The sequence below is a fragment of the Candoia aspera genome, chromosome 4 (assembly GCF_035149785.1).
Source record: "Candoia aspera isolate rCanAsp1 chromosome 4, rCanAsp1.hap2, whole genome shotgun sequence".
In the NCBI taxonomy this organism is placed as follows: domain Eukaryota; kingdom Metazoa; phylum Chordata; class Lepidosauria; order Squamata; family Boidae; genus Candoia; species Candoia aspera.
Window position 1 is genome coordinate 67028219 of NC_086156.1, and position 26914 is coordinate 67055132.

General features: G+C 37.1%; 1 protein-coding gene across 1 annotated transcript in view; it reads right to left on the reverse strand.

The window, feature by feature from the left end:
• Positions 1–26914, reverse strand: part of EPHA5 (EPH receptor A5) — a 247426-nt gene that overhangs the window by 6978 nt on the left and 213534 nt on the right. The window contains exons 8-15 of the mRNA XM_063300334.1: positions 20486–20553; positions 18710–18835; positions 17951–18136; positions 14554–14615; positions 11891–12100; positions 10583–10732; positions 5145–5338; positions 2123–2278 (exon numbers count right to left, since the gene is read on the reverse strand). Of these exons, the coding sequence (XP_063156404.1) occupies positions 2123–2278; positions 5145–5338; positions 10583–10732; positions 11891–12100; positions 14554–14615; positions 17951–18136; positions 18710–18835; positions 20486–20553 (1152 nt within the window). The remainder of the gene's footprint in view (positions 1–2122; positions 2279–5144; positions 5339–10582; positions 10733–11890; positions 12101–14553; positions 14616–17950; positions 18137–18709; positions 18836–20485; positions 20554–26914) is intronic.

Consider the following 26914-nt stretch of genomic DNA (forward strand, 5'->3'; position numbering starts at 1 on the left):
AGGAGCTGACACATCCATAACAGGCAAGAGAAATATTAGGGAAATCCAAATTTATAACACCAGTGCAGGAATTCAGAAAATTCAACTTATTTTTCTTACTTCCCTTTCATAGTTAGAATATTTTCTAAAAGCAAATTCTGCTACTATGTTTGATCCTAAAGAGGCGGAAGCATTTGTAAACCCTAGCTGTGCTGTATGTGTACTGTGAGAATTGACAACTGTCATTAGATATGAAGCCAGAACAGGATCTGAGATTTTCCAATAAAACAAAAACAAACAAAAAATATTGAAACAGTTGACAGGGGAACAGGGAAGGTGAAGTAGTCAAGAACAGGCAGGGAACTATGACACATTCATCACATTCCACAGTTTAAAACATTGGCATGGAGATGGTTTGTGTCCTAATTTTCACTCTGCTGCTGTGAAGAAGTTCTCTGATGTTAAACAAACAAATAAATAAAGCAATCAATATACTTTTTAACTGGACAGCAGATTGTTGAAGATCTCCAGTAGAGCCAGAAGGATTTATTTGCATCCTCAAGCATTGAGAAGAGAGGATTTTGTGCTTATGAGGGATGTGTGCAGATCAACAGCATAGTGCAAATCATTTTTTTTTAAAAGCCAACGCAACATAGATGAAATTGACAAGCATTTTTTTACAGTATGGAGTCCAGAGAAGCCAGAGGAAATGCAGGCATTTATATAGTTTCATTGCCATTTTTCTAGAGGAACTGCAGTAAGTCTGTTTGTAGGGAGGTGGGGGAAAGGAACACTGTCAATTTCACAATTTATTTTTCCAATAAATAAACAAACAAACGAACAACCAAACAGTTTCTTTTCCCACACCTCACTGTCTGAGATCCTGGCAAAGATCTCTTTAAGAGCAGGGATTACATCTCTTACCATGCATCAGTCAAGGCCTCTGACCTTGCTGCCCTTCCGTCAAGGCCTCATCCGTTTGGAGGAGGGCAAAAGTGAGATCCCCCTGCTCCGGTCACTCTCAAATATAGGTCAGGAATGTTCTTCTGGTGTTTGCTATTCTTCTGTCAGGGATGTTCACTGCATGGGTTTTCCTACTGGACCCTTTCCCTGTTTTCACAGAGATCTCAAGAGAAAAAGAGGCTTTCCTTTTTGGGTCTGGAATGTGTCAAGTCACTCAAGTTCAGTAGGGATAAGTGAAAGCCTCTCCCCTTGCGGAGGCTTCCTGTATTTCTATATCATGGTAAAGGAAAAATATATTCCTGTCTTTATTACACAAGCTGGCCTTATATCACTGTTCAAGGTCAGGGGAAATATTCATTCGGCTCATATTTTAATCTGAATCTATCCAGTCTGAATTGCCTAAATCAAGACATAGACTGGAACCTATATGTGCTGTAACCAAAAAAAAAAACCCCTTACAAAAATGTTTATGTTACAAAAAAGGCAGTAACACTGGAGAAATATCCTTGATTTTGAATACACACACACGCACACACAAACATATATACATACACACATACACAATTTTACAAAATGTTTAAAGAAAAAAATCAATCTGGAAAGAATTTAAGACTGGAAAATATGAGAACCTGAGTGAAAACAATCACTATAACTATATTGAGCAGAGCAGCAAACCTAGAGAAAATAATAGTTATTAGACTGCTCCAAAATTATTTCCCATCACACAAGAACCCGTTGTTGTAGCCTGGATAACAATGAGGTGGGATTATTCCTCCGCATTTTTTTCTGAGATATTTATGCAGTCAAGACTTTTTTTTCCTTGAAAACTCTTACAGTTACATCATGTACAGTTAGGATGAAAACACCTTTGTTATATGAAAAGCAGGACACCCCTTATGCCAAACTGGCATGCTGTTGAAATGGTCAAAGTCACATGATTATTTATTAGTGCAAAGTTGTTAATGATATCTTTTCAACAACTGTGATACCCACAAATCAATTCTACCTCTGATATGCTATCATTTATATGGGATATAAATGAGTTTTCCCTAGAATCAAATTGTAATGTTCAAAAAAAGTCTTAAATGCTTCCAGTTGCCTTCTGCCTTTACTCCTAACTGGCTTCCAACCAAAAGTGCTCTCCCTTATATCAGTGGAAATGATCAGGAATTCTACTCACTCCAGTGTCACCTGAGCCACAGCATCCATGGAACTGTATCCATTTTCCATGAAAATCTCTGTGTACCGTCCCATTTTGATGGCTTCCAGCCATTCACCTACAGATCTGTAGACACCATTTCCAAGTGGGCTGTGTTCCCCTAATAAATTTGAAACTCTAAAAGAGAAACCAAGGTATACATTAAGACAACCTTAAAAAGAAAAGTTGGATGTAAGATTGTTTTACATGGAGAAAGACCAGCAAGTAGAGTTGTCCAGTAACCCTGAAAGTGCCCAAGATTAGTTTCTGTACCTAATGATATCAAAGGTTATGATACTGTAACATTGGCAGCTAATTTTCATATCTGGCTGATATACAGATAAACTGAGAACATTAACAGTGAGTGATGTGATTTACTCCCAATCTTCCCTATTTCACCTATCAACATTATTGCAAAGACTAACTAGTGACAGTGATGACCTACTAAACAGGCACAGAGCTAGACAGGCCCTATATTTCTGGCTTTTATATCTTACATATCTTTCTTTTCAAAGCTAAAGCAGAACAAGCGATTGCATTGAGTCTAAAGGTAGTCTTCCAGTTACGACTACAGTTGGGACCAGGACTGCCATCACCAAACAATGCAGTTGTAAAGTGTGATGTCACGTGGCTGCATCACTTAGTGAAGGCAATCCAGGCAGTCCCTGTTGTTCTTGTAACCCAAGACGTGTGGGTCCTTAAGCAGGAAGCAGAAGGAATCCCAGGTAAGGAGCACAGGGGTACTGTGGAGGGGGGGAGGCCTTGGGAGGCCCGGTGCAGGCCGCACATGTGTCTGGGGAGGGGGTGCTCAGTGTGGTGCGAGCTCAGAAAGGCCAGGGAATGAGGGTGCGGGATGCATGCATGTGTGCAAGTGTAGGGAGGCCAAGGAAAGAGGGAGTGGGGTATGTGCATGTGTGCGATTGCAGGGAGGCCATGGAAAGAGGGTGTGGGGGTGTGCGCATGTGATCGCAGGGAGGCTGAGGAAAAAGGGTGCGGGATGTGTGCGATCGCAGGGAGGCCGTGGAAAGAGGGCACAGGGTGTGTGTGTGCATGTGTGTGAGTGCAGGAAGGCTGAGGAAAGATGGTGCGGAGTGCACGTGTGCGATTATAGGGAGGCCGTGGAAAGAGGGCACAGGGTGTGTGTGTGCATGTGTGTGATCGTAGGGAGGCCAGGGAAAGAGCTTGCGGGTTGTGTACATATGTGCAAATGCAAGGAGGCTGGGGAAAGAGGGTGCGGTACATGTGAGTGAGCAAAGAAAAGCCAGGGGGTGGAGACTTATCCCAGTGACTTGCAACCTTCCTTGCTGGCTTCCCATTGATTTTGCTTGGGGAAGCCAGCAGGGAAGGTCACAGATGTGACCGTGGGACATTGAAACTGGTCATAAGTGCAAGCTGGTTGCCAGGCACCTGAATTCTGTTCATATTACTGCGGGGGTGCTGCAATGGCTGGAATTTTGAGTGCCAGTCGTAAGTTCCTTTGTTCAGCACAGTTGTAACTTCGAATGGTTGCTGAATGAATGGTCATAACTCAAGGACTACCTGTATTGCCATTGCATCTATATATCTCCTAGAATTCTTAAAATTAAGAGAGCTTATGAATGTAATAAATAAACAAAATAAAATAATTCATCATCCATCAAGATAAATGTAGCACATCTTCAATATACATTGCATTCCATTTGATGTGTGTAGGAAGTGCTGATATTGACATAAATTGTTCTGAGTTTCCAATCAGATTTCTTTGAATAATACCAGCATTTTGGATTGCTGGCCATAGCTGTCAATTTTCTAAAGGAATTACACTAAATTGCAATTCACTAAATACACTAAATATTCAGGTGATGTAATTCATTGGAAGAGAATTATTGGAAGATGCAGGCTACAGGGCTACTTTGGAACTTTTGAGTGGGAAAATATAGAAAAGAAGGGAATAAAGGAGAAAGGGAAGGAAAAGGGGAGGAAAGAATGGAATAAACTAGACTAAGTGCACAGAGGAAATATGTATATCCTGCACATTTTAAAAAAAATCCTTGGGGTCTTTATTTACAATAAAGCTTGAAAGAAAGGTGTGACAGATTTGCTGACAACATTATTTTTGCTATTAGATACAAAAATAATTACAATAAATGTTGTTTGATGTAGTTACCATAACATTCAAAAACACAAGTCATTGTTTCTTTTTTAAATAAACCATAGCGATTGGGTTTTCAATAATTTAGCTTAGCTTTCAAAAGTTTGAACTATGTTTTGGACTTATTTTATTTTTCTGTTCTCTGAATGTGCAGCTTTATAAAGTTGTTAAATACATCCCCACTTTTAACTGCAACAATCTATAACTCAAGGACAGTGAAGCTGTCCTGATTTTGGTGAACTACAGCTTGCATAATCCTGCATTATTGGACATGTTGGCTGGAGTTGCTAGAATCTGTGATTCAAAATCATCTCATGGCTTTAGGTTTTCTACCCTTAATAGAAAACGAAATTAGGATATCTGATTTAGATTGGGTGCCCAATCACAAATCATTGTTGTCAATTATTATTTCTTTGAAATGGACCCAATTTTGTAAATATGTCACATTCTGCAAAGGTAAAAATAATTGATTTTTTAAAAGAAATCTGTTTTCAAAAAAGCAAAACATACATATTAAAGGTAGTAAGATCTTTATCCATTTACTTTAACCTTGATTTCATTTTTCAAAAAAGCAAAAAAAAAAAAAAAGCTGTTGAAATTTGCTATATTATTGCCATGAAGTCTAGGAGCTCTGTGGTTCTGGGAGCCTGCATGCAGCTCATGATTTCTAGGTTCCCGAGTTCTGTTTTAGAACAACACATGTAAACACAAAATAACTAAGGGCAACCATTTGTGTACCATCTCTTTCCAAATTAGAAAAACAGTTTGTGTCTAGTATTTTGACAAGAATCAAAAACAGAGATATTTCATCAAACTAGTGAGGCCTACATCAATGACAGAAAGATAGCATAGCATGAATTCATGATTCTATACCTGCTTGATGCATTAACCAATGTTTTCAGGCTGCCGGGATTCCGAATGAGCTTCTCCAACATGCAGACTATTTCATCAAATTTGGGCCTGCTATTTCGATCCTTCTGCCAGCAATCTAACATTAGCTGGTAGAGAGCAGCTGGGCAGTCCATGGGACTTGGCAAACGATAACCTTCTTCAACAGCCTTAATCACCTAAGGGAAAACAAAGCAAATTCCTGAATGTTCTTCTTTAATAAAATTATTTTAATCGAGATTCCTCTGAAAATGCAACACAGAGATTTCTACTGTTGAAACATTCAGACCATGTTCCTGCTGATAACATCAAGTCTACACAAATGAAGGTATGAAAAGCTATACACTTGGAAAATTCTATCCAGACTTTTAGAAAGTTTATACAAGGAGGATGGAATATAAATTTACATTATATATTTGATTCCTTGATCTTGGATTAGTGCTACTAGAATCCAGCAAAATAGGCAAATGTTTACATAGCCAGCATTTGCATTGGTCATATCAAGAACTACCAAATCTTTTGGCTGATTCTCAGATAAGTAAAACCAAAAAAACCCTTGGGTTTTTCATAGGTTAATTTGTGGAATTGAAATGGGCACAACTATATATGACACTAAGAGATTAATGAACAGATATTCCGGTTTTAAAAAAAACTGGTGTGAGGAACTGTAATTGGAGTTGCATAATGGCAGAATTCTTTTCTATGAGAAATATAAAATTAATCACTGACATTGCTGTGTAACAGTGCATGCACAGATAGTGCTTAGTCCTTGATGATAAATAGATAGAATGTTGTCAATAGTGGTGGTGGGTACAAGTGCTGACCTAAAGTGTGCTTGGTGATGTTTGGAAAGTGGATACTGGAGGAGCTCTGGATAAACCCTTTTACTGTATAATCAGCTGTTGAGATTATCTGGATTCATAGAGATTTTACTTGGAATTAAATGCTGAAAGGAAAATATTTCTTGCCCTGTACCTCTTTGAAGATAGAGAGAAGAAATGAGGAAAGGACCACCCAGCAGCTTCCCAAGTTATCCTCCTTCCCTATATAGTAATTGTGTTGAACCAATGCAGAAAGTGTTCTGCTACAACTTAAATGTAAAAACTTTCAAAAATTATTTAAAAAGTGAGCCCTTATTAATTAAAGTCCACTACCTTCATACTACTAGTTTGTTTGTTTGTTTGTTTTTTAAGGCTGGCAGGCTTCTTAGGATGGCTCATTGGCAAGGTTAGTCTCTTCTGGGAATAATATGGAAGGATGTCAAATGCAAGTCTTTGTGTGATAGAACTTCCAGGTTTTTCAAAATCAAGATCTTAAAGGGCAAGCATTTGCATAGACCGGATTTACAGAAGTTGTAGTGTTTCCTTCGCACCTCCATCACTCAGCTTCTTTGCTGAGTTTCCCTTCTTTTTCTTATTGCTTAATTCTTTTTCCTTCTTAAATGATTTTTTAACTTGACTTGCTAATTTCACTTTTCTTGATAAAGAGAATAAATAGATAAGTGAGCTTTAAACAGCAGAACCTTCAAGTCTAGCTTTCATAAATAAACACGTTGTCTCAATTAAATTACTTTCCCCCTCAAATTACATTTTTTCCTTATTTAGTCTTCATTTCCTGAATCTACCAAGTCTTTCCCTCAATCCCTTTTTATAAGAATTAAAATAGTCTTTTACTCCTCAGAAGAAAACAGATAAACAAACAAAAAGCCTCAACCTCTGCAATGCCTTAGAAATATCCCTTCAGAACTCAGTAAGCAATGGCCAACATTCCCCTCCCTCCCTCAGCTTGTATCTGACTCCAGCCTATCAGGTTGCTAACTCTTTCACAACCACAGCCAACTCACAGAATTGTTTATTATTGCAGCCAGCTATTTATAACCATTTTTCACAGAAACAATAAAATTTACTGACCGACTACTCATGTTAACATCAGGGAGCTCATCACACCTTCATTACCCCTTCAGTTTTATCCATATAGGAAAAGAAAGCTGTAACAATGCTGGAGACTCAGCCAAATTAGAAAGAAACATAACAGTTCCAAAGCAGTTCCCAGGTACTTAATTCAATTTCTCAGATTGCCTCACAGGTTCAATTCAAAGACGGACGGGATTTAAGTCAAATTTCCTTTGAATTGAATCACCTCTTCAAATGTTATACAATCCTAATCTACATATTTTTTTTTATTGACACCTGAGAAGGAATCCCTCGGGGAAGGATTATAAATTGCATGGAACAGATATCTTAAAAAATATCAGAATGTAAATCAAAGTAAATGTAATTAGAGGACAAGATGTATTTATTTAGAGATTTAGAGAAAGAGAAAGGAAATAATGTGTCAGAGTATGGAAAAGATTATTCTGGAGATACATATGTGCATGGATAAATGTTTGTTCATATTCTTACAAATGATTTAGATGAGGAGATAGAGAAGATATGCTTATTAAATTTGCAGATGACATAAAACTGGGGGGATTGCTAACACCTCAGAAGACAGGCTCAAGATTCAAAAGGATCTTGATAGACATGAATGTTGGACCATATCCAACAAAATGCTGTTCAATTGTAAGAAAGATTCTGTAAGATTCTGCACATAGGTCAGAAAAATCAGATGCACAGGTACAAGAAAGATGGCACCTAGTTCAGTAATAGTACTTGTGAGAAGGATTTGGATGCCCTGGTAGACCACAGATTAAGTATGAGCCAGCGGTGTGCTGCAGCTGCCAAAGGAGCTAGGTCACAGGAAGTGATAATTCTGGTCTATGCTGCACTGGTCAGACTGCACCTGGAATACTGTGTCCAGTTTTGGTTGGCACAATACAAAAAAGGATGCTAAGGAACTGGAAAGAGTGCAGAGATGAGTGAAAAAGATGGTGAGGGGCTTGGAGCTAAATCTTATGAAGAATGGTTAAAAGAGATGGGCACATTTATCCTAAAGAAGAAAAAGCTAAGGGGAGACATGATAGCAGTCTTCCAATACTTACAGGGCTGTCACAGGGTGTTGATTTATTCTCCATAGTCCCAAGGATAGGACAAGAACCATGGGTACAGGCTTTATAGAGAGAGATTCAAATCTGAAATGAGGAATTTCCTGATCATTAGAGCTATTAAGTAGAGGAATAGCCTACCTTCTAGAGTCCTGGCTGCTCCATCACCAGCTGTTTTCAAACAAAGCTCGGAGAGCCATTTGTCTGAGACTGTCTGAGGATTCCTACCCTGAGCAGTGAGTTGGACAGGTCCCTTCCAACCCTATGATTATATGATTCTACATGATCGTCTGGGAATGGGGGGGAAAAAGAGTAAAAAAGGATGATGTTGATAATTTATATAGCTCTTTCTATCTAGATGATGTTCTGCAATGGTTTGGGCATGCAGAGGCTGAGAAATAATAGTATTAATATAGGAAGTAGTACCGACAGGGGAAAATATGCAATTATTTCAATGACAAATATTTTAGCTTATTTACAATAGAGGCCACTGGTTGTTCTAAATGCTTTTGGAAAAACAAAAGTAAAATTGTCTGTTTGGGTATCTATTCAAAAGTGATCAAAGTCAGACATGTAGTGTATCTAAAGAACACCGAGTAACTTAAAGTTATACTAAAAGTAGCAGGAGGCTTAGTAGGAGGAGGAAGGAGTATTAGGTATGTTCGCCGCCTTGAGTTATTTATAAAAATAATAAAGGTGGGATAATAAACAAACAAATACTTGTGAAGAATCATCACAGGCAATGTGAACCTTAACTGGCACCCCTAAAGATCCAACTCTTTTACTCTTCAGTAATTAACCCAGAATGATGACTAAACCTGGACCTTGGTAACTATCACTAATTTGTACTAGCCCATTTGTTAATACATACAGAGGGAGATGATGAGGAACCATGCAGTTATTGGTTAGGGTACAAAATAATGACAAAACTAATCCACAGTTATAGAGAGTATACATATTGCCCTAACACTCATTCATATAAATACAGACAGCTCAGCACTATCAAACCTTGCTCTCTTTTCCCAGAAGAATCTCAATGGTTAGCAACATGCATGGCCCTTGAGGATTAAGCTGTGGGAGCCTGTCAATGTTTCTGAACCAAGTAATAAAAATGTATTCATTCCATGGCAGACTGTCATCCCTAAAAATAATACTGATGGACCCTGAATTAAGTACTATTCATGGGATGACAATGTTTCTTCCAAGGGAATCTGTCTTGGCTTTGTTGTTTTACTTTATTGCAAATTGTGTTTGTGCTACTGAAATGAAAGGCTCAGCAACAAAAGAGATTAGAAGGAGAAAGTGGGAGTGTTTTATGTGTTTTTTTTTTTGAACACAGCTGCTGCTTTGCTGGGCTAACTGGGATGTGTGAAATCTTCACAGATATTTGTAACTTTCTGCATATTGATATCCCATGTGTGGTAAACTTGTGATTTACTAAAATATGTACTCAAATCAGTGCTATCACTGCATGCATATTATTTCCAAACTACCTTAAGACAGTAAATAAATCCCTATAGAGATATGGATGAGTGAACACCTCCCTCAAAGCCTCTATCTATGGACCTCACGATAGTCCCAGTTGCAACTGAAGTAAATGCATTGTCAAAGACCAACCAGACAAAGACAGCCAGGATCTGACAACAACTCAAATTCTAAAAGCAAAGGATTCAGACTTGAAAGAAAAAACAAAAACAGTCTAGTCCCTCATTTCTTACTTCCAGGTAAAGTAAAATGGGTCATAAATGGAAACTGCTCAAAAACATTAGTAAATCCCATGTAAGGTACTGTCCCAGATTTGAGAAGTATCTGAATGAAATGCTTTCTGGATGTCCTTTTATCCAGCAGTAAGATCTTGAAGTTGTCTGGCAGTAACAAAAACAACATCAACTGAAAGTATAAGAAAAATCAAATAGTAGAGCCAGCTATTCAAGCCTGCTCAGAGTGTTGGGGCAGATCTTTGTTTTTCTACAGGGCTATCAGCAGCACACCACAGTCAGTAGCCCATGGATTCGAATAGTGCTGCCAGCCCTGATTTGGACTGAGAGTTGCTCCACGTTCGGTACTGCTAAGGCCTGGCTATCTGGATTATGATTTGATTCTGACAAACTCCAAGTCAGTCTTGGTCACTTTTTGTTTGGTAGCCCAGGGGCTCATAGTAGCTTAATCTGCATCTCATGTTCACCACTTAGAATTACAGGTTACAATTAAGCACAAGAGTGCTGTGCCTGACACAGTCACCTTAACTTTTTACCCAGTTGCTTCTCTTCCCCTCTTCGCTCCAGATTCCACGCTATTTTCAGAATGGACTCTTTGGACATTTACCTGTAACTGTACATTTATGGCTTTAAGATTAAAAATAAAGAATGATGAACATATGTGGCATCCTGCTTTGATGACTAACACGTTTTCACATGGAGAAGGAAAAGGAAGTATTTACATCTTGATTGGTCATCTCCCAGTAAGGTCTCTCTCCATAGGACACTACTTCCCACATCACAATCCCATAACTCCAGACATCACTGGCAGAGGTAAATTTGCGGAAGGCTATAGCTTCAGGAGCTGTCCATCGGATTGGGATTTTCCCTCCCTAGGAAGAAAAAAAAAATTGCAATCAAATTTTCTCTGTGTGTCAAGGATTTTCCAGTGAGAATGGGTAGGGAAAAACTTTCTAATGTTCTGATAATGTTTCTACATTATCACATCCTTTAGGTGCCTTCAGATAGATTATTACTTGCTGGTCCTAAAGGCCTATTTGAATTTAATTTATAGATCAAAATACAGTGGAATTCACATAATTAGGTCATCATAGCTGGTGAAGGAAAATACAAACAAGCAAGCAATCAGCACAGCTTTAAGTCAGCTGCTTACTTCAGAGTTGCTAAATATTTATTTTAAAAATACACCTCATATCACAGTTTTGAGGTCAAGGCTGTATGGTGGGCATGCAAAACAAATACTTCATGATACACAAATTCTGAATTCAAATTGTAGGAAAAAAGGAGATGGCAAAGGCCAATCCCCTATTTATCTATGTGCTCACCGTCTTAAAAAGAAATATTGACACTGAATTCAATTATTCTTTAATAAGTATTATATGGTAAAAATAGGAAAACGTTAAGCAAATGGTTGCTCTCAGCATAAGATAGAGGCATGGCTGGGATTTTATTTACTGATATTCATTAATGACATGGTATCAGACATAGTACTGTGGCATCACCCCATTGTTCCTTGAAGAGACAATTCAATCTTATTCTAATTGGGAATTGTTACCCTGAAATAGAAATTGTACATTAGCATTAGACCTTCATATCCTTCACAAAGAGCAGCTAATTTGTGTGTGCATGAGAAGAGACAGTATACAGCATAAACAAAGATCTATAGGACTACAGGAAGATAATGTGGTGTCAGAAAGCAGGATAGAAAGAGAGACAAGGTACAATAGTCTACATGGGTGCTCAGTAATGCAGATTGCTCATACTATGGAGCTATCCTTGATGTGAGGGTTTTCTTGCTGATCTGTGACTGTATTTTTTCTGTATTCATCCTAGAGGACACCTCTGATCTACAAAGCTGGGAAAGGCTTTGAAAACTGGATGTTGGTAGCTCTGGTTCAAGACCATTCTCCAAACTTTAGAGTAACAGTACAACCTGTGCAAGATGCCTGAAGAATGCCCCAAATTAGATTTTTTTTTCCTCCCTTCTGGTTCTGCAGTAAATACTTAGATGTTGTTCACTAGAAACTTACTCTTGTTGTGTAAGCAGCTTCAGGATCATCTTCAAGAATTCGAGAAAGTCCAAAGTCTGACACTTTGCACACTAAATTACTGTTGATTAGGATATTTCTGGCAGCCAAGTCTCTATGTACATATCCCATGTCAGACAAATACTTCATCCCAGATGCTATTCCTCGGAGCATACCAACCAGCTGAATTACAGTGAAGTGCCCATCATTCTTCTGTAAAAAGTACAGAATTACAAAAATATAGAAGTGAAATGTCAAGCAACTTTCTAAATCCTGATTCCTATAGAGAAAAAGGTAATGCTGGAAATAAAGCATGATATTTTCATATCATGTTCCAAACCTTTAGAAGCAATTTAAGGCAATCCATGATTGTTATCAAGCTTTTTGCAGCTACTGACCACCAAGAAAGCCAAATTCTCACAGAATCTAATTAACCAGATTTACTGAAAGGGAAATAGGGGTTTAAGGTTAAAAAAAACTTGGCATCTGGATACATTTACTCCAGCGCCGCATTTATTTCTAAAATTCTTCAGGGTGGGGATTCCTTTGTCTACTTTCAAACTGTACATTGATGCAGTTTCAGGGAAGCAGCTACCATTTCCCTGAAAAAGGAGGAACATCAAGATATTCCGAACTTGTCACGTTTAACAAACTGACATACTGTAGATTTTTTTTTCCAGGACTTGAGAAGTTCATCACAATTATTTTCACTTCTGTCAATTTGAAACACAGAACAAAAAACAAAAATCACTGCCTTACCCCAAAGTGTTGCAAATTTTGCAACAGTACAAATTTCCTCACTCTCACTCCACTCAAATGGGAAAGAAAAGAAATAAATCCAGTAGCCTGGTGTTTGTCCTCTGCTAAAGAAAATGAGGGAACTTACCCCTGTAAAGGGATGCCAGGGTACTGAGGGAGAGTGGTAAAGTTGTTAAATTAGTATTTCTCTTACAAGACCTGGAATTGGGAAGAAGGATGAGTCAAGAATTCCCTCTAATGGGGAAACAGATCAACAGCACAAAAACAAACACACAAATCTAACTTCACAGTGGTTTCAATTTATCACTGTTGGATTGAGGGAGCAAAGCAGTTTAGATCTCCATGTGCAGCTGACATCTTTGGAAGAAGTCTAGAGCTGCTTTTCACTGGCACAGACTCATTACGTAGAAGTGCTCTCACTTGCTCTTGTTCTTTTAACACCACAGGTCTTTTTGATCAAGGCATCTGAATTAGTAAAGTGGGTCTTGCTTATTTGGGGCAGGTCCAAATTTGAGATCATTTACTTTTTGCATTGATTTTTCTTTTTGCTTATAACTTTCATTCCATTTCACTGAAATACAGAATGAATATAAAAAATATAGATGCTTTTAATAACAAACTTTGATCAATTGGTAGTTAAATAAATGCAGCATAAATATCTCCCAAAAAGTGGGAGATGAAAATGGAGCACTGTAATTATGGGGGGGGGGGGACCAAAGAAAAACATGAGGGATGTTGATGAAGCAGAATCAGGAATGGCAATGAAAATAGTTATGTGACAGAATTTATTGAGACAAACGTTTGTGAAATATCATATCAACCTAAAGTTGCTTTGTTTGAAAAATACTAAAAAAAGAAAAAGCAAGCAGTGGAAGAACTGTACACAAACCTCAAAAATTATACTTCATATTTTAAAAGGAGAATAGAATGAGAAGTGTGTGTGAACCATAGTGATGTATTTACCGCAAACTGCCCTTGATGAAGAGGAACAGTCTCTTCACAATTACTTTTGTTTTCACATCTTAGAGTGTAGGAAGAAGATATCCCAAAACTAGTTGGTACAGACAGCAGTACTAACTGGCATCAGCACATAATATAACACATTATATTATGCCGAAATAACTCCACTAGCTTCCAACTCATGACTGAGCTCAGTTCAAGATTCTGACACTGAGAAACAATTAAAAGTATTTAAGAAATAATCACAAATATTTTTCCAATGCCATGTCCAAACATGGGTTATAAAATTAAGGTTCAATTTACTATAAACAACCAAAAGGACTTTTGAAGTAAATATGTACAGTAAATGACAAAAATCCTGTCCTGCTGTATTCCAGGATAAATGTGTCGGACTTTAAAACTGCTCAAGGCTGTTTTTGCTGAATTAAACAACTCCCCTGGAGATCTCCTAGCCCTGGCACTTCAGAACCAGGATCCAGATTTTGAACCACATTGTCAAGAACCGGCTTGAAAAGTGAGACTGCAGCTCAAGAAAAGAATTGGTGGAAAAGGGCATAATTAACTCCAACTGAGTGCCTGCTACTGATTGCTTAAAGTTCACATCATGTACTCACAAACATGTTCTGTACTACAGCGCTTCGGTTTCTTCCCTTACGCATGTCAACATACTGTATGGGAGGCACCACTGAATGTAAAATACCAAACGAGAGGGCTAACACTGAGAAAATCAAAAACATCTCAGGAGAAGGCAATATCAAACTAGTTCCACTCTGTTGCCAAGAAAACCGCTCGATGAATACATCCAGGAAGTCAGTAGGAGTTGAGATTAACCTGAAGGAGTTGGTTTATGATTTCTAAAAGAAAACCACACTTTTTTTTTCTCCAGGAAAAACTGTTTTATAAAAGGGGAGATTAGTACCTGACATGCATATACATTTGAAGCTTACCTTTAAAAATGTATCCAAGGATCCGTTTTCCATGTATTCAGTTACAATCATAACTGGTTTACCTGGATAAGGAACATCAAAAGTACATCACCTGTAACTTCTGGAACAGCAGATGGTCAACCATGTGCTTTTGTATATATAACATAAAGTTTAACATTTTTTCAGCTGTTTAGATATAACACAGGTGATGTGTATACTTAAGATGGCAAAAAAATCACATGAAAAGACAGCAAAAACATACTTGCAAACCCATGTATGGCACGTACACATTCATCTGGAGATTGCTGCTGTTTCCTGGTAACATTCTTTGGGGTTCAATCCACATTTATTCCTCTATAACAATAAACCCTTGATTTAACAGACTTCAGTTTTATCGAGCTTTGGATGCAACAGACAAAATCTGCCCATGTAGCAAATGCTTCTGTGCAATGTAAAGTCTCACTTGTTATTTATGCATGCATAATTATGTAAACAATCCATGCATAAAATCCCATTTAGTTTAACTGACATTCTGCTAAAACTGTTAGCCTATCTCCCCTGTTAGTCTGGTAAATTGATCATTTAAATGGTTTGTGGCTGAACTATCCCTTATAATTTAGGCATGCAATTCTTTTTTTGTAATTCACATATTTGCTAATAGAAGAGTTAATATGAAAACTTCACCGTTCTCTCTCTATAAGTAAGTAATAGTCATTTGAAATGTATATACCACAATGTTTCAGAAGCAAAAAGAAGACAGCGTTTCTTCACGAAAATAAAAATAAATGTTTATGACTCTTAAAGTAAGCATGCATGCAATCAATAAGAAATACACACTTTGGTGTCGTATTCTGCCTTTAAAGTTACATTTTTGTCTCCTCGGTATATATAACAGTAAAGAATACTCAAGATGAATATAGGGCATAGAAAGCAGGATTTATTTATTTAAAAGGTGTATATGGCCGCTGATCCCAAGCAACTCTGGGTGGCTCGCAGAGTTTCAAATGGGCCTCTATCCATTCTCAAACTGCTTGGTCCAAAGAGCTGCTATATTTACACTCTAGGAGTCATCCCACACACTTCACCATTTGCAATTCTTTTCCAGAGAATTGCAAAGGCAGAAGGCATTTGGAAGTTATAATTTGTGAGATGGCTCTAAATTCCACAGATCATCTAAGGCTTCAACAGTATCAAAGTATGATAAAAGGGAGACAGTGAGATATTTTAATCCTAATAAAGACTTGAAATACATCAGAAGAAGCAATTTTTTATCCACCATGAGGATATTTATAAAATGAAATAATGTTTCTACAACCAACTATGAGATTCCATACATATATATTCCATACACATACACACACATATTGTGGAGCCCTCTTTTATTTATGGTACTAAAATAATGGTTTAGTAAACATCCAAAATAAATAAGTTATTTAAAAGACCCCTAGTATATATGGAACGGCGTTCCGTGAGTCATACTGGCCACATGACCCGGAAGTGTCTATGACAACGCCGGCTCCAAGGCTTTGAAACGGAGATGAGCACCGCCCCCTAGAGTCGGACACGACTGGACTTTACGTCAAGGGAAACCTTTACCTTTACCTAGTATATATGGAGAAAACATTATTGCAAAAACAGCACCTGGAAAAGTATGCATCTTGTCCCAATTATTGAAACTGCCTAGGACATTATAATTTTTGGTCTCAAACAACTATCTGATGAAATTCATAGGCAATACCCTGTTCAGAATTGCAGAATAATTCACAAAAGTGCTTCAGAATATGAAGCACCTACCTGCAGCTTTTTTAACAATCTGCATCTTTTCCTGGGATTTCACAGCTGCCCTTTGCAGCTGCCATATGATCCTGAGAAATAACATGACTATGTTTGCATCTCCACATAGTCCAAGGCATCTTTTTGGAATCAAGATTTGATAGCTCACTGCTAACAAGAATAATAATCTTTTTCTGATCTTATCTGGTTAATCTTTCTGACCACATCACACTAATGATAAAAGTCTCCCATTATTATATGTAACTGCCCTCTGGTTTGGCAAGACGAACTGATCTAAAAAAAACAGTGAAATTCTGCTAGAACACTTACAGACTTCTTACATTAATTTTCATTACAACTCAGGCAGGAAATTATTGTTCTTTTATTCTAAAGAAGCTATCCATTAATCATATTTACAATTTTTCTGTCCTCCAAAGAGCTCAAGACAAGGTCCATCTTTTTTGCCCATTTTAGTTTCACAACTATCTTAGGAGGAATTAAATTGAACTACATGTTATTGGGGATGGGAGACTCAATATGAATGCTGTTTTTTTTTCCACAGCAGCAGCAGAAGCTGGATATTTATTAGCTTGTTTAATTCACCACTAGACCCTTATCATGAAGTCAAGGTCATAGGTTCAGAAAGTCTGCCATTTCTACTTGTTTTCTTGTTGAAATTCATACTTTCTTGTGTCTTTAGTTTCATGTGCTCTGATGGGATGCTAAGTTAACTTCAGCCTGCAATATGTGGATAATGAAACCTAAGGTTAAAAAAATACCATTTTCTTATGACTGAAAGAAAGGAAGGGGCCAGAATTAGGAGTCTGTGAGATCATTATAAGATGCACTTAAAGACAACATTTTTGTAATGTTGCCTTTGAGTGCCTAAGACAGCCACACAACTTGTGTGTGATCTGCTAATAAAATTGTATGTATCACAAATGTCAGTGCAGCTTCCAGAGATTTTATAATAAATGAAAAGACTTTTGTTGAAACTGCTCATTTGTGATCCCTGAGCATGTTGTGCTGAAGCTCACAGTTCTGATGCCAATGTTGTAACCTGACAACATTACACAGCATGTATCCCCACTGCTGCACATTGTTGGATGTAAGGCTAAGGCCAGGAGAATATTCAGCACAATGATATGAGAGGGAGGTTATATAATGTGCTAAGTGGAAGGAAGAACAGCCTATTAAGCATTACTTTGGAGGACTATATTATATTTCTTAGGACGTGTATTTCCACCCTAAGTTTTCTATCTAAGCCCTGCTTACAGTAAGAATAAGGAAGGACGCTGCTGTCTGGAGAAGAAAACAGAACCTCTCCCTGCCCAAATCCTAACCTGAAGAACAAAGCAGGGGGGAATATATGCATGGATTAGATTTAGCTTTTGCACAAGGAGCAAATGCTTCTCTTTGATTTCCAAGCCTGTTTAACTGCTCTGATTTTGAAGTAATAATGAAAAAATGAAAAATGCTTGAGAAGACAAAATAAATGACTCAATGACTATAGTAACTTAGGTCCATTATAGATACCACAGTTAGACAGATTAACATTACTGGAATTCGAAGCCACCAAGCTGTTGCTGTATATAGTTTTATATAAGCAATGATAATCAAACATTCATCAGCATCAGGTACGTACTCTTTGTCACCACGCCTTCCAGGTGTATTATGTTGGCATGGTCAAACTGCCCCATTATGCTTGCTTCTCCTAAGAAGTCTCGTCTTTGTTTCTCAGAGTAGCCCACTTTCAGGGTTTTAATGGCCACTGGCAACTCACGTTTCCCAGGGAGTTTCAAACGCCCACTGCATACTTCGCCAAATTCACCTATAAAAAAATCCCCCCCAAGTTAAAAGAATTAAAAACTAAAACCTGTGATAATGCCTTATGACTTTTGTACACCAATCAAAAATATTTATTTATATTTACGGTTTTTTTTAAGAGAAAGATTGATACAACATTACTCATTGAATGACTGCATTTTTATTCCAAGTCAACCGTAATAACTCTCTGAATGAGGCTGAGTCAGAGAGGCTGACTTGACCCAAGTCATCCAAGCGGCTCTGTCATTAAATGAAGATTTGAACCTAGGTTTCCCAGGTCAACACCATAAGACATTTATGAATAGAAACTGCATTGCACTACGCTCATTAATCATATATTTTTGCTTTATGCCAAATTAATATTGTAATTCATCACCATACAAAAGGCTCTGGACTGAATCATTTTATCTACAGAAAAGTTAATTTTGCTTTCATAAATAATAATTTCATCAGTGACAGGATCTAAAATATATTTTATTTTCAATTCAGTTATAGGAAATCTATTTGCATTGAATGTATTCCAACCATCATCATGGTACAAGCAAAAGAGAGATATACAGCATTTAGATTTTCTTACCAGCTCCAATAACTCTCTCAATTGAAATGTATGACACTTCTATTTCTTTGGCAAATTCATGGACAGCTTGATTAGGGTCTTCGTAGGTATGTGGATCAATATATGTCTTTACTCCTGGTAGTTTAACTGTGCATAAAATTATTTATTACACTTCTCTTTATGGTATGCAAGTAATTTAAAATGAAACAGTAACTTTAAAAAGTATAATCATGCTGCTGAAACAATGTAAAACCAGTGGTAAAAAGCTCTAAAAGAACTAACAAAATTCTTAAAGTATTTGAAGGAAAAAAATCACTAGACACAGAAAAGATGATAGCACATGCTATTGAAAATATCCCTTTTCCTGTACTCATACAACTTGTCAAGGGTTTGTTTTGAGGAGCTAGACTCTTAGCAGGGATTGGCTGGTATATTATTCTAAGGGTACTAGTAAAATTTATTGTTGCAATTATTTTTTTTTTATTATTTTTAATTTATCGAATTTGTCACCATCCATCTCCTCCCACCTGGGCGGTTTACGACAAAATAATAAAAAAACAATAAATATATAATAAAATTCCAATATAAAAGTGCACTATAAAACAATTTCACATAGCTACTAAATATAAATAAAGTCCAGATGGCTGTGATCTCATTAAGTCCTTGTGTAGGAACAGCACAATTGTGTGCTGTTCCATGTGTACTAACTGCTGATTTGAATCCAGGCCCAAAACAATATGCTTGTTTTAAACTTTTCATGGCTTGGGTTCAGATTATCCAAAAGAACATCTCCAAATGTACAATATCGATCCAAATTATCCAGGTGCCAAATTAGGTGAGGTAGGTATCGAAAAAATGAGAATCTTTGTAGTGATGGATGAGTGTCTAGCATTTTACCTAGCTTGAACTGGCATCTAAGTGTGAAAGTGGCAAATGCAAATATCTCAGAACTAATGAAAACTATTTCATATCACTGTCAGAAATGTATGTTTCTGACTACTATCATAAATGAGTGGCTTAAAAACCAGGTGGTCTGCAAGATTTAATCAAAAATTCAGATCAACTGAATTTAAAGGTAATTAGATGACTAAAGCATGTTACAATTAATTAAGCAGCTCTATTTCATTAGGGAACTTTTTTTCATAAAAACTGCAGATAACAGGCCCTGCTTTAGAGGAGCCTTTGTTTTCTCCCTCTTTCATTTATAGAGGGGAATGTGACTTTGAAGATGAACCCTACTATGCTTCTTGCTTTAGAAATATGGTTATTACTCTTCCATATACTGAAAAAATATCTGGGTATCCCATTTTTGGATATAAGTTTCAGTAACAACTTAAATTGTAATTAAGTTATAAAATGGAAATTAAGTTGTAAATTGGAATTAAGATATTAGAATATCTGTAATATTCAAAATAAGATTGCTTATTTCTTTATGATGCTGAGATTAGATAGTGGGACAGGTTTCTATCAGCACTCCAGCATTTTTCAGCAGCTTTTGCACCCATTTCAGAAGGACAAAACAAAACAAACCCCAGTCAACCAACCCAGAAGGTCTGCAGAGCGGGGATATGGTGTTGGCTTTCTCTCTCCATTCCTGCACTGGACCATGTGAAGCAGATGTTTAGCATATACTAGATACTCAGGGTATCTCTTTTTCCACCTTCTCCATAAATTGTGTCACATAAATGTTAAACTATATACTGTGCACTGTAAAGACCAGCAATAAAACAAAACAAAACAAAACAAAACAAGCTTTTGCAGTATTGTTGTCTAGCACATTCAATGAATTTTACTTACTGTGGCCATTATGAAAGTGCATTTTTTCTTCTTCAGGATCTTGTTTAGCTTTGCTATAGCCACACCGCCTGTCATGGAAAATTTAGGATTAAAAAAAATGTAAGGAGAGGAAAAAAATCACATTAACAGCATCAGTACACAGACTGACAGTTGAGGAATGGGGGAAGGAGCCTATGGCTCACACGTGACCTATCCTATCTCCTCCAAAGTTATCAGATAATGGCTCCTTTTTTCCCCCAGGCTTGGTAAAGAAACAGACTCAGGGAAACTTCAGCAAGGCAGCTTTGTGACTTGTTGCTGGTAGCATGGAATTTTAATTGGTCTTCTGAAATTGGAGCTAAATATTACCTACAACTGCTCCTGATTCTTCTGATTGCTCCAGGTAAACTTTATATTACATAGTGATAATGGCCAGGCCCGCAACTAGGGTCTGTGTCACCTGGGGCAAACATGGATTCCATGCCCATTTTGGCACACCCCCCCCAGTGCTCATTTTGGTGCCCCCCCCAGGGTGGCACCTGGGGCACATGCCCCAATTGCCCCCCCCCCCCACTTGTGGCCCTGATAATGGACTTCATAATGATGCAAAAGTATCTAGCATCCCCACATTTTGGAACCAACACTGGATCTAAGAGTGCATCATATTCTACTTTCCCTGGGAAGAGCAGAGAAGGGATAAAAAGGCCAGGAGCTTTCTTCTCCATTCAGAGTGCAATTTGTTGGAGACAAAAGAGTCCAAATCACTGATTTCTGAGTGGAGTGGTCTGGAACCGCTACTTGATCTTAGACAAAAGGCTAGGATCCTTCTGGATCTACTTGATCTTAAAACAAAAGTCTAAGAAACTGTCATCATGTTATGTGCTATTACTGTCTTTTAGTATAGTAGCAAAATTAACTATTTATCTAATATCTATTTTGTACAGCATTTTTTTGATCTTCCTAGGCCACTTAGGGATTTACTGTCCTAACTGACCACAGACATGCAAATGGTTTTTTCCTTTTCTTTTTTATATAGCATAATAATATAATATTTTATGGGGAAAGAGAACTTCCAAATGGGTTAAATATACTAATAAAGAACAGTACAAAACAATACAGTGCTTAGTGGTCTTTTAAATTAATAAATATCTGACAGTAAATTCTGATGTGTGTTTGGAGGAGTACATAAATTGGTGCCATGTATATACTCAATAAAATTAAAATAAAGTATTAGAAAATCATATCCAGCTATACCAGGCCTTACTTGTTTGTTTCTCCATTAGTATATTTGTCAACATTGTTGAATCAGATTGATATTCAAAGTTTGTTCCCTGTCTTCCAAATGCTACTTTCTGATATATTTTGTATAAATAATACAAAATGTTATTAACACTCAGATATTTTAGTTAAAAATGTTAAAATTTCACCTATCATTTGTTTATAATCAAAGAAAAGGGGAAATTATACTATGATATTTCAATACTGCCTTTTATTTCAGTAAAGGAGCAATAGGTTTATTTAGATCAGAAGTAAAGCAAATAGTGTACGATACATAAAACTCTCTCCAAGGTACAGGAATCTAAATGATCCAGTATAGAGAAAACCTGCCTATAACATTGTAACAGGTACTATATAGCAGCTTACCTGTTAATGATCAATCATTTATTTTCTTTAATAAATATGATAATTTTTGAGATGAAGTAAAAGATAAATGAATAAAATATCTAGGGTTAGCAAGATCATATACATAATAATACCTGGTGCTACTACAAATCAGTAAACATGAAGAGTAAGGTAGGGTACCAGATCTGGGCTGCAAAAATCTGGATGACCACTAGATGGCAGCATACTGATACTCTGTCCCTCCCCCAGATTTTTGCAGCCTAGATTTGTTAGACCTATAGTTCATATTTCCATTAACTGGACACATTATCAACCAAATCTCATTCTTAAAACTAGAAATTGGAATTAATTTGATCCTGATTTCTGATTAGCATGATATTTCTTAGGATCATATGAAGGTTAACACACTCAGCCATTTGTAACATTACCCATGCTAGAAACTAAAATATAAAGGAAACTTTCATGGATACATACTGCACACTGTAGGAAATATATATATTTTTTCCTCCATGAAAGTATTCAGGCCCATGAATGCCAACGGCAAGCATTCATGTTTATTGTGGGCTCAATCACACAGTCTACTTGCAAAGATGGCCCTCTTAACTTTTGTTGAGGACTTGTCCTTCCAACAGAGCCTCATCAGCAGCTGTAGCTGGATCAGGTTGATATGGCAGGAATGCCTTTCATTGGAAAATAGAAGAAGCCCTGTGCCACATGCAGAGGAACTTGAGAAAGGCTGGTGATCTGCCACATTCCAACTGGCCTGCTGTAAGACTGCCATCTCTCATCTGGCCACAGGGCTAGGTGCCACTATGGGAATTTCTTCTTTTGGTGCTGGGTGGACCAGAGTCTCCCCAACAGACAATTGTTTTTCGCTAGAATCAAGGAAACAATGACCTTGTGGAAGACCATCCACAATACATAAATATAAAGCATTTAAAGCTGGCTTTAGCTACCTTAGATTTATGGAAACTGAATGTGTTCTTCATCTGATATGCATACTACAGATATGAACTCTCCTTTGATTGATATTTTCCCTACCTTGGAAAATTTCTCCCTTGCAAATTTATGTCTCTTATTCTCACTGCAATGCTAAAATAAATGAAGTTTAGGACACAGGTCAATGTTCTTCAGTAAATAGAGGACAAAATATGACATTTTCTTTCTAAATATTGTTGTGGTATTTTAACTGGTAGAAAACCTATTTTCACACTGTCACCTAGTGAAATATTTATCATGGGCACTGTAAAACTGAGGATATAAGGCATTCCTCTGAATATATATAAAAAAGAATGGACTGATGGAAGGATGACAAATTTTATTGGCAAATAAAAATCTCAGCCATAAACACAACTTACTGTGACTGCTTTTACAAGACCCTAAAGGTTTACTGAAAATAATGGATGATACAGGTCTGTAGTAGACAGTTAAGAATGCTTTATATATGCACTTAGAAGATCAGCTTACATTTAGAAGGAAGTGGAAGAACCAAAACCAGTAATAATAAGAATCAACCTCACCAACCCAGTCATCTGAAATGTACATTTAAACAAAGAAGCAAAGTTTACATACTGTATATACAAACATACAATTATGTAAAGCCCAGAAAGAAAATAAGACAAAGAAATTAAAGGCATGAGATAAGAAAAGACAGAAAATATAGATAAACTTATATCTGTCTTACTGTCTGCTCAGTACTGAACCATTCACTACTTACATAGTTCGTTTTCATGTATCCTCTGCTTTCATCACATACCACTCTTATACCACATTCAGCAACGAAACTTCAAGTCTACATTCACACAAAACATTCTCTAATTTGAGCCTATTCACTTTATCAGATGCTTTCTGTAAATCAACAAATGCACAATAAATCCTTCTCAGATTCGTACATGTCTTAAGTGAACAGCTGAAAAGTAAAAATCTAGTCTGCACATCCTCTACCTGGCATAAAGTCTCACTGCACTTCCAAATTTTGCTCATTGCCATCCCTTGTACCTTTCCAATCAGAACTCTGCCAAACTTCTTCCCAGGCACACTAACTGATTAATCTCTCTATAGCTTTTGCAATCCCTCTTGATACCTTTCTTTTGCATAGGAGAACAATAATGGCATTTTTCTAATGAGGCACATCCACTCTATAAACAAACCACATCCCTAAACTTTCCTTGCTGTCTTTGACCACATTCTTTGTTGCTATCTTTGTCTTTAAATACATATTATAGAATAACTTCATTTCATCTATGTTTTTGCAGGATTCTCTTGTATGCATTTTTTTCTCTATTGACTCTTTCCAGTTATCATCCCACTAAGCACACTGTTTCATACTTTCTATTAGCATAATTCCACAAACTTATATGGCATTTTCTAACATCATTCTTTTCACTGTTTGAAGCAGCCTCCACATCTTCTTTCATTAAGTCTTTTTCCCTTCATTCTGTTGGAAATTTTATCTATAATTCATACATAATTTTTAAACATTCTCCTCCTTCAGTTTTTCTCCTATCACTCTTTTCTATCACTCTTTTCTTTCTTTCTTGTTTTCCTTCCTTCCTTCCTTTCTTCCTCCCTTCCTTTCCACAAGATCCAGTTAGGACACTCCAAAAATTATCTGTTCTACATTCAAAACTTAACACTCTTGGTATCTTTTACTAATTCTCTCCACTTTTCTTCATAACTATCAAATCAATCATACATTAGATTTATATTCATTCCTTTTTCAAGTGTGCATATGAATTCACTTAGGCTCATCAGACATTTTTCTAACAAGTTATTTATCAGGAATCACTGCCATTCTTTCTTGCAACTCCAAAAGATCCAATAACTTGTTCAGTACAGTTCCATCTCATTTGCACCCATCCATTAATGTCATCTAATAGATTATTTTCCCCTGGATTGCACTAGTTTCCCCAAAATTTATATTTGATCCTTTCATTATCATAATTCACCAGAGCACAGCATGCAAGCCTCACCAATCTTTGGATTCCTACAATAATCTAGATGATACCAATTCAAATTTTCTGACATACTGTACATCTTAGCCCCTTCATTGATAATTAAACCTACACCATCACTTCCCTCCACATATTAATTTCACTCCATAAAATCAGACATTTGTTTAGATCTCTTACATCCTTCCCTTTTCCCTTAGATTCACAGACTCACAATGTATCAATTTGTCTTTCACATTCATTTCATTAGTTAATTCATGTTCCTTCATTTACTCCTCCAGCTTCTATTTGGTGTGGTGGTCATCAGATGGGCCCACAGATGTTGACCTCTGCTGCCCATCTTAGCTTTGAATGAGGCATTCAAATAATACTTCTTTGGTAAGAGAGAAATGGTGTAAACTATGTTAGTAGCCTTAGTTCTACTTGTGCTACATGTAGCACTTCCTGGTAACAAAATGTTTGGGCATAATTTAGTCAGTATGATAGAAGTGCCTAGGTTTAGCCCAAACATGCTCATGCTATTCTGTGCAAGCTAGGTTCATTAATCTAGTGACTACCTTGCAAGCCAGCATACTATTGCCCATAGCCCTCCATAGCCCTCCAGCTTGAAGATACAGTAAATGCAGGATGAAAACCTTACTATGTAAAACTTAAAAATGGTAGGAAGGAAAGCTGTTAACAGAGAGGTTTATCACAACCTTCTCTTTAATAAAATAGTTTTATATTAAGGATGCATCCTCAGTTGCCCAAGGATTCTGACCCTGGATTCTGAGCCTTGATGCAGAACCTGGTATGAGGGATAATTGGAACATCATGGCGAATTAGGTGAACATTTTTATTCTCAGGGTTTGGATGGAGAGCTGAGTGAAAGGATAGTGACTTATCTAAGGCTATGCAGTATTGATTTATACATTTTGATTTCTCTGAGATGAGGTCTGAATTTACTCTCTCTCAATTAACACTCTTACATCAAACTGCACAAGCTTTTACTTAGGTAGTTGGTACAGTTTATTTTAGGCTTTATTATACTTCCCAAGATTCAAAGAGTACTTGGAAATGTTTGCGTAACAGAAGAGCCAATGCAAATACAATTCAACTTCTCCCTCCAAAACTGACAAAAAAGGTGCCAATTTTTTTTAACCTGCCCCCACTACAGGCAGGGTCTTTGCAGAACACAAATGGGCTACAAGAGGCTGCACCTTTTGCACTCTTGTGTTAAAGTAACCGAAGATATGGGCAGCCGCAGGGACCCTGACAGAAGCCCCATTTAAATTATTACATCCGGAACACTCACCATGAGTTAAATCCCACCCATAGACATCACTTGCATCTTGGCTACTGATAGGATTTCTCCTGAAAGTGTTGTAAGAAATGCACAATGCCTGTGGGGAACCAATATTGCAACAGCAATGTGGTGGGGGTGGGGGAGCAGATTTAGCTGGAGCTAAATCCACAGAGCCATGTTGAGCATTCTACGTATTAAGAAAAAAACTAGGATGGGGCTATATGTATTCTGCTATAGATAGGCTGCTACAATTATTACAAATTGCTATTCCTAGGCATGAAAAATACTACAAACGGCCAATGTTTACTAAGTGGCAGGTTGGAAAGGATTTTAAGACTTTAAAATACTTTTTTTGTGTGAGAACAAATGTAATTTGTACCATTAAATTTTAATGGTATTTAAATTACCATTACTTATAATTTATTTAGAGGACCCCTGACCTACTCTTTGGTCTTTTAAACCAATTTATCAACCATTCCTGAACCTCTTAGGGTTGAAAACTGTTACTCTGTTGCCATAGTGAGTTCCACAGACTTCTATGGCTCCAATGCACCATGTCATGTCTTTCTGCCCAAATTCTTATCACTTTGT